At 35.4% G+C, this 9,267-nt stretch overlaps 1 protein-coding gene across 1 annotated transcript; it reads left to right on the top strand.

Moving 5' to 3' along the window:
• The first annotated feature begins 445 nt into the window (after positions 1–445).
• LOC120342261 (apoptosis-inducing factor 3-like) lies at positions 446–5,499 on the top strand. Its single transcript, XM_039411023.2, has 9 exons — positions 446–1,109; positions 1,427–1,550; positions 2,028–2,215; positions 2,346–2,440; positions 3,126–3,263; positions 3,575–3,706; positions 3,814–3,977; positions 4,184–4,344; positions 4,878–5,499. The coding sequence occupies exons 1-9, from the start codon at positions 605–607 to the stop codon at positions 5,060–5,062; spliced, it is 1,692 nt and encodes a 563-aa protein (XP_039266957.2). The 5' UTR covers positions 446–604; the 3' UTR covers positions 5,063–5,499.
• Positions 5,500–9,267: the final 3,768 nt, after the last annotated feature.

Here is a 9,267-nt window from a genome sequence, read left to right as displayed (position 1 = left end):
AACTTATTTTGCATTGTACCCGAATTTTTTTTTCTTTCCTACATCATAATCATATGGGCGTTTAGGACTGTCAATGCTTCATTATATACGCAGCCGAATGCCGCCTTACTACTGCGACTTATATAATTTGAATATATATAATATAGTGTTATTGGACACGAAAAAGACCTATGAATCATCACTTTGTTATTATTATAATGTTGTTGTTCTTGTTGGTATTTTTTCTTGTTTTGAAATTTTCAGTGGTTAAAATTTGTAATTATCGCTAGTTTTAACCATTTATAGCGCCTTTAATAGCCTAGTTCGATCACAACATGCAGTGTTGCAATTACAGGTGTTGGTACGATAGACATTTTCCTTTGTGAATTTTGGTTACAACATTTTTTCATTTTCAACTATTGCGAGATATTTGGCGCTAATATTTGAGGATATTTCAGCGTTCCAAATCCTTGTCGCACGCTTGTGTCTGTGGGCAACTGTAGAATACTATGGCGCGCCGGCTTGAATGCGCGTTCAAACCCTTTGTCGAATCGCAACTTTGTCTGCTGAAAAGTTGAATTTATCATTGTTTGTTTTGATCGGCCATCAGCGCACGATTTGAGATATGCGCAAGCATTTATGCGCCATTGCTGCAAAATTTGCTAGATCAATAAATCGCGATTTCATTCCTGTACATAAGCTACTTTCTCCAATATCAAACGCACAATACATCGCTAGAAAAATGGCCAGCGGTAATGATGTGCTCCAAGTTACGGCGTGCAAGGTGCAGGACATGAAAAATGGAGAAATGCGAGAGATAGAATTTGATAATCTGGGAAAAGTGCTGTTGATAAAAGACAGCGATAAATTTTCCGCCGTTAGTCACAAATGCACTCACTATGGCGCACCTCTCATTAAAGGAGTGCTGTCAAAAGGACGAGTACGATGCCCGTGGCATGGCGCGTGTTTCAATACGAAAACTGGTGATATAGAGGATTTCCCAGGTTTGGATAGTTTGCAAAGCTTCGATGTTTTTGTACAAGGAAATGATGTGATTGTTAAAGCTCAGAAGTGCGCTTTGTCCTCTCCCAAAAGGCAAAAGCATATGATAGGACGTCAAGATGACGAAGGTAACTTCTATTTTAATTGATATCATACTGTAATATACGGATGTAATAACAATATCATTTTGATTCCATAATCCTGCAATCGTCCACGAATGTTGTGAAATACTCTTACGGGGATTGTGAAATTTCAACAGTGTACCTAATGCCTCACGCTTGCGGTATCATTTTGTCACACCTGGTGCTGATAATAAAAGCGCGAAATTGAAAATATAAATAATCACGCACTCCTGTATTTCACTTCCGTGACTGCAAACTGAAATATGCTGCTGTTCGTCTGAATTCAATACCTAGATTTATAATAGTTTATTTCAATTTATAAGGTCATGGAGTTGTTATAGTAGGTGGTGGTGCAGCAGCTCAAACATGTGCAGAATCATTACGTCAGCAATCTTTCGGTGGAAAAATCACTATTTTAACCAGGGAATCACATCCTCCTTATGACAGGTAAAACATCTGAACATGGAACAGTTTCAAAGTTTATTAGACTTAAAGATACATAAGTATTATTCATTGAGACAAATGAACCTTTATATGGGTCTTCTTTCCCAAACCTTCAATTAGTTGAACAAACTCGATCTAGCCTGACTGTTGTAATGTTTATCATTATTTCGGTATGACTGCGCCATATCTTTAATTAACATCAGGCTGCTTTTTATGCTAGTCCCAGAATAACAAATGGGGTACACTAGGCCTCCATTTGTATGAACCAAGTCTGCAAGTTGATGAGGTTCTTTTTAGCCCTTTATTTGAGATTTTCTGTTGGTTATTTTATCGAAGGCCAGACCATATACACTGCTAGTTTCTTTGACATGATTTTTATGTTTATGATTCCAGTTTGGTATTGCAGTATTGATAAAAATGTGAATAGTATCTTGCAAATGTCAAAGCATATAAATTGATTGAAGCAATTAACAATTTCAGACCGAAGTTGAGCAAATCTTTAGATGTCAAAGCTGATTCAATTTACCTGAGGGACAAAGGATTTTATGAGAAATATGGAATTGAAATTCTATATGAACATGAAGTTACCAATGTTGATTCATCATCTAAATCTGTTGGATTTTCTAATGGAAAATATGTGGTTTATGATCAACTCCTGTTGGCTTCAGGTATGTAAATATCAATGAAACAGTAATGCATATTCTGATTTGCTACACTTTGAATTTGTAAATGCTAGACATAATTTTTATCACTGTATATATAGAATTATTAGATTAGGAATTTATCTGTATGTTCCAGGGGCAAATCCAAGAACTCTGCCGATACCTGGGTGGGAGCTGGGAAATGTACACATCTTAAGAACACCAGATGATGCCAATACAATTTTTAACAAGGTAATAATGTTTGAACATTCAAAACTATTTTGGTCTTGTGCCAATGATCTTGATCTATTCTTTTGTGAAGTCATTTTTTTGATCAATTTTTTTGACTCCATTTATGTGAATACCTTGTTTATTCATCTCAAAAACCATAGATTTATTAGGATCAGTGGTTTTCAACTGGGGTTTACAGTACAGTTTCGCCAGTACAGTACAGGGGTTCCAAAAGTTTATATTCAAATCCAAGAGTCCAATTTTAAATATATATTGTTTAAATATAATCAAATGCATGTTATATCTCCTTTGAAACTATTATCAAAATTGCTTAGTTTTTATATATATTTATAGTTTTTCCAATTTGAACAGTCAATCAAACTATGGAACAGGGTTTCCTTGTGCTCTGGTATGTTAGATGGGGTTCCGCTCCATCAAAAAGGTTGAAACCATTGATTTAGATATTTTGATCGATATCGTACTTGATGACTAATATGCAAACAAAATTTTTTCTCTGAATAAAACTACTCCGAAAAAGTCTATAAAATTTTGTATTATTATTTCCACGAAATCTCCATAAATGTTGAATCAAAATCAGATTTGCATAATGATGTTCAAAATCTTGGTTTAAAAACATTTCAATAACTTAAAATAATATTTAATTGAATTTTTTATACAGTATGATTGTGTTTACTCTTTTTTTCAGGCTAACAACAAAAATGTTGTCTTAATAGGAGCCTCATTTATTGGAATGGAAGTAGCCTCGTCTCTTGTTGGAAATGCTGCTTCAGTGACAGTGTGTGAATTCTTTGAAGCCCCTTTCCAGACTGCTCTGGGCATAAAAGTTAGTGGCCACTCGTTAACTTTAGTTTGCGCCATCATGCTTCTTTTTCAATATTTGTCATCTGAGTTAATTTTCAAGTTATTTGGAATAGTTGTCCTGTTTCAATTAGCCGCACAAGAATTGTTATTGTTGTAAACTGGCGATAGTTTTTATGGGATTGGATATGTTCCTTATATGGTTGATGTTAATACTGAACTTTTCACATTGAGTTATTGGCATATATTGTATTACGGTAGTTTATTTGTACCACATAAAATTGAGCCAGTGTAATGGTAGTACATTTAAAATGAAATTGTTGTTTTCTTGTTCAGGTTGGGAAAGTAATGCAATCACTTCACGAAGAACGAGGTATCAAGTTCTTCATGAATGCTTCTGTCACTGAACTACGTGGAGAAGGCGGAGTAGTCAAACAAGCTGTACTAAAAGATGGGACTGTTATCGATGTAATTGCTTTTGTTCCTTTCTGTCTTAATTAATCCATGACGATTATTTTTATTTGCATCACAGTTAAACAGCTATGTTCTATAATTTGTGTTATAATTTGTCTCAGGCTGATATTGTTATTGCTGGTGTTGGCGTTGTTCCATCGACAACTTACTTAAAAGGTTCTGGAATCAAAACAGACAATCGAGGATTTGTTCCTGTTGATAAATACTTGCAAACTAATATTCCTAATATCTATGCTGCAGGGGATATAACAGTCTTTCCCCTGAAGTAAGTAACGTTTTCACAAAAAATAATGTCTGCACAGTGTTCTAAAATGAATTTATATTAACAACAGTGTTGTTATGTGATGTTAAATTCTTCAGCTATTATGTCCGGATGATGGTATTGAACATTTGCAAACAATTAAACAATAATTCTGATGAGATTGCATTTGTGTCCTCATATGATTGATGTTAGTACTGAACTTTTTACAGAATGCTCAACTGGCAGCCTGCTAACGTTCAGCACTGGCAGATGGCACATCACCATGGTAATGTTGTTGGTAAAAATATGGTTGTTGAAAGGTCTACAGAAGTTAATTCTGTTCCATTTTTCTGGTCAGCCCTTGCTCCAGGAAAGAACATCAGATATACAGGTTAGTGCATAGATATTAATCTAGCTTTACCTTAAATTATAAGGGTGATTTCAGTGAGATGTCATGGTGCGAGGAAAGTAAATTCATGGTTCCAGTGGAACTGCTTATTCCATGCTTTGAGTATTTCTGGGAAGAATACACTGAGGTCTGACTGAACTAATAAGTAGTGATTGTTACACGCTTCTATTAATACTTTGAATAGTGTCTAGCATGTACAGATCGAAATCTCCGAACAAATCAACTTGCAACATCTAGTAAGAAGCATCAATTGTGAGGTAGCGGGCAAATCATATTCAAACTGCCAACAAAATAGTCTTAATAGCTTTGTTAATAATGTGACCAAGGCAATAGCCTGCTTGACGACAAGTACAATCATACAAGTCATCCAATAAAAATACTTCAATAAGTTTTACGCTGGGTGGCATGGCTATGACCTATGAGTCTATTGCACTGTTTCAAACAATTGAAATCATGACCCAAATGTTTCTTTGATGCATGAGAGTTTCTGATTTACTTTATTTCTTCCAACACAGGATATGGTATGGGTTATGATGACATAGTAATCAAGGGGAGTTTGGAAGACAGGAAATTTTGTGCTTACTACTGCAAAGGTGATGAAGTTGTAGCGCTTGCAACTTTCATGAGTGACCCCAAGGCTTCGCAAACTGCTGAGGATTGGTACAATGGAATCAGAATCAAAAAGTCTGATATTATTTGAAAATTACTAATTGTGTATTAGGAAGCAATTGGAGCTGAATAATAACAACAAGATGGCAAATATATTTTGGGTTATGAGGAAGATCAAAATTTTAATTTCAATGCAGTAATTCTGCCACCAATTATATTATTTTTATTCATTATTGCAATAATTCCGAATATAAAATATGTCTGTGTACCTTGTTAAAGAAAGGGCTAAATCAAGTCAGTGTGAATTATCTTATTTATTTCACCACAATCAATCAATTTTTTATTTGTCATCACAGTAAGCTTTTTTGATCTGCTCGCAACGTGGTCGTCCGTCGCAATGTGGCAAATAACGCACTGTCCAGTCTTGGTGGCGGGGAAAGCTTTTCCTACAGCATGTCATGTGTTTATCATTTCTATTTTACTGAATGTTGTTTAATTTAGTCTGAAATTATTTGGTTATTGCTCATAGCGACTTTGTTGAGTTGAGGACATGTGGGACACCACATTTTTGAGACACCCGGTAACATCGGTAGGATTTAGAACGAGTAAGATGCGTACCTACTCATCAGTTCATTCCTACATTGCATCATAAACTGAAACCTGTTGTTGCGCAGACTACGAGCATATTTGTCTTGCATTGGTGCAAAATAGCGACTACAAATACCGCGCGCTTCGGGTTAAAACTAACCTAATAATGAACAAGGCGCTATTTGAGACGAAAACGAACGACTTAAATGCTGTTCACACGTACGTAATCTAGTTAAAGATATGCGCATTCACTGCCCCATGCTGGATAATTCAATTAGTTTCTGCAAATCTGAAGGTTGAACTTCAAGATCAAAATGTCTTCGAATATTAAGTAACCTTATTGAGACTCATCCATCTAATTTAAGACTAAGGATGCTGAGTATGACTACTTGATTACTAAATTTTTGATTCCTCGACATAGTTTACCGAGAAAACATTGCCACCTAAACAATACCATATGAAGTCAAGCAAGATAGCGATATTCAAATTTATATATGAATACGATAACCAAAACTAAGTAGTATGTATGGGTATTCAATTTGTCGCAGTAGAAAAAATCGAACAAAGAGAGAGAGAGCCCAAAAAATTTTTGAAATACATAAAATAACGTAATGGCCTTCTACAGAAAAAATTACAATTTTTAACCACTGAAAATTTCAAAGCAATAGTACCTGTAGGTGAGAAAAGATATATATATTTTCACAACAATAATAAGAAAATGAATTCAACAACAACATAATAATAAAACGGTTTGAATGTCCAATGTGAGTCCAGAAAATCACTGTCGTAGCAAACAAAAATCTATTGCAATCTAAAAAGTTCAATTCGTTTACATGCCTTTCTGTGAGTCTCGATCGCAATTTGGAGACAGTAAGCTTCATTTTACTTCAAGTAAATAGGACTTATGAACGACTAGGTAAGAGAAAATACACGAATGAAATGTTGCAATCCAAGTTTTAACTCTAAAAATCGATTCCGCCATCGGTATATAAGACATCATGAACCGTGATAAATCTACATGTTTAAATGATTTGCAATAAATTCGTTTGTAACTTGACGTTTTATTTTATTGCCAGTTCGAAGGAAAGTTTGATAACCGCTGTGCTGAAGCACTTCATCAACACAAACTTGGAACAGGAATATGTTCTAAAGCTGTTTTCTATCTGATGATAAACGCTAAAAATGTTATTTCCGCAAGGTTCGTTCAGTTCCGAAAACAAGATGTTACATTGCAGTTCATTCTTTCCCCACACAAAATTGAATTCAACTTCCAAGAAAGGGTCGTTGCAAAAACGAAATTTATGGATCTAATTAAACGCCTTAGGAAATTTGAAATAACAATGGAGTTGGATGGTAGTAACTTTAACGCGGTTGTGAGCTGAGCGGAAAATATAGTCTAATTCTCCTGAAGTGGAAGTCTCTCCCAAACTCCGGTTGCGTTAATACCAACTAAGGATTATGAGACTTGCAAGTTTTTCATTGAGGCAGGCAGGCATTTATTAAATTTCTCTGACCCATCGTCTTTTTTTCATAATAAAATATAATTTCTGTCCCATTCAATTGTTCAATTAATTGTTTACTAGTTGGAATAATAAACGTGATATCCCCAGATCTAGAATCACATTGCTTGTTGTGATTCTCATTAAAGCCTACAAATTACCATCTGTCAATGAGCATCTATATTTATTAGTGTTGACCTTCATGCACAAATGCATGTTCATGCCTACATATATAGAAAATATTTTCTCACCATTTTTTTTTCAACCAATAACTACTCATATTTTTTCCTGGTAGTCCCGCCAATTAATTCTCATGGGTATTACAAATGTTTGTAACGAAACTCTATTTCTGATTGATTGGAAGCAACCGTCAGTCAATGCAGTTTGGCGTCATGAATTATCATTATGCCATTGCAATATTTCTCATCTATACACATATTCTTTCGCGCAATTCATGCTCCAGTAATGAGATTTTTAATCCGGACAGGATTCTTTCTCTAAAGCGGATATATAGATTGAAAAGAAATATTTGAACTTGTTGTTGTTGAGGCAAAGGTTTCCTCTGTTGTTAGACGTCGACGACTAGCAACGGTAGCACCGCGGCTGCTCAATCCCCCAAGTCTTTGTCAGACATTTTAACAAAACAATGTCTATATCAGGGTGATCCAAACCCAGGCCCGCGGGTCACATGTGGCCCGCAGCGTAATTATCTGTGGTCCGCGTCGCCTTTTCTGAAGGGTAATCAAAAAATCGCACTTGGTGTTGTTTCGTCATAAAAATAATCAAAGTTGAATATTGTGCTTGGGTATTCCAAATTGTTCACTGGTTTTGTATCCTTTTGATTCAACAATATCAATGTTATGGCCTGAGAATATAATTTCTTACGGTGATTTTTTGCAACCAGCCCAAAGTATTATGTCAGAAAAATTAGTAATTTCTCTCCTGTAGGCTACCTTACATTTGGTAAAATGTGATTATCTGCAGTTATGACAAATGTAATCTAAAACGGCATTTTGCTATCATGTGAGCAATGAGCATTTTCAAATTTTGAGGGATTTTGCTTTGAGAACCCCACCGATGTTCGAACGTACTTACCGTATATTTGCGGGAGCACTTTTTCCGTTGTGAATACTGTAGTTTGAAATCTCATATATATTAAACATATATATTTTGCATGTTTTAACTTGATAAATGACAAATAATGATCAATTGTTTGCACAATCAAGTGTTTGTTGCCCTGTTTATCTATTTCTGACACTATTGTGGCCCGCGAACAATGCAAAAATAATTTTCTGGCCCGCGAAGGCGACAACCTTGGACCACCCTGGTCTATATTATCAGCTTCCAACTCCAACGTGCGATACGATACCATCCTTAAACAGTGAATAATAAACAGCTTTATATACTAAATCAGTGGTTTTCTTTTCAAATATTTGGTGTTACGGAGCCCGTGAATGGGTTGACTATTATTTACGGAGCCCCACAATAAATTTATAAAAATAAAAACAAATTGGTATTTAAAAATTATTGTCCATGAGTATACTAAAATCACTTTATTTAATACTTGGATGTATTTCCTTCTTTGTTTAAAAACAACAACAGTATTTTAATAAGTGAAGGAATAGCTCACGGAGCACCTAGGTTTCCCTTCACTGGCCCGGGGTCTCCGTATGGAGCACTTTCAGGACCTATGTATTAACCTACCAAATGTGGAACTGGGATAAATTATATTAATTACTGGACAGTCAAGGTGAAATGGCTTGGGGCTATTTAACTCAAAGCTATGTCATTTTATAGTTTTAAGAAGGTTTATATTAACTGGTTTGACCTCGTTTCATATTAATGATGTGAAAACCATTATCCCTTGGACTCAGTTTCAATAAAATGTTACCAAAATAACATTGTTATTCCTATAGATATACTTGGAAAGTTATTATTTAGTCTTTCCGCTGTCGGGATAAACCTCACGCTTAGTCAAACTTGCGCGGACGAAGGTTGTTGTCGTGTACCCTACGATGAAGTGCCGACTTCATTACGCTTTATAGAAGTCAATGAGTACTAACCAGTTACTACTTCGGCGGATGAGAGATTGCTGTCTGTGTATCCTACAGTAAAGTCGTCCTCTCCTCTTGGTGAATACGTGCATTCTACCCCCTTAATCACTGAGGAATACGTCCACTAACAACAACCCAACAATGATTCGGCAAAG

This window comes from Styela clava, chromosome 3 (assembly GCF_964204865.1).
Source record: "Styela clava chromosome 3, kaStyClav1.hap1.2, whole genome shotgun sequence".
NCBI lineage: Eukaryota > Metazoa > Chordata > Ascidiacea > Stolidobranchia > Styelidae > Styela > Styela clava.
This window is presented reverse-complemented; position numbering and strand designations above follow the sequence as displayed.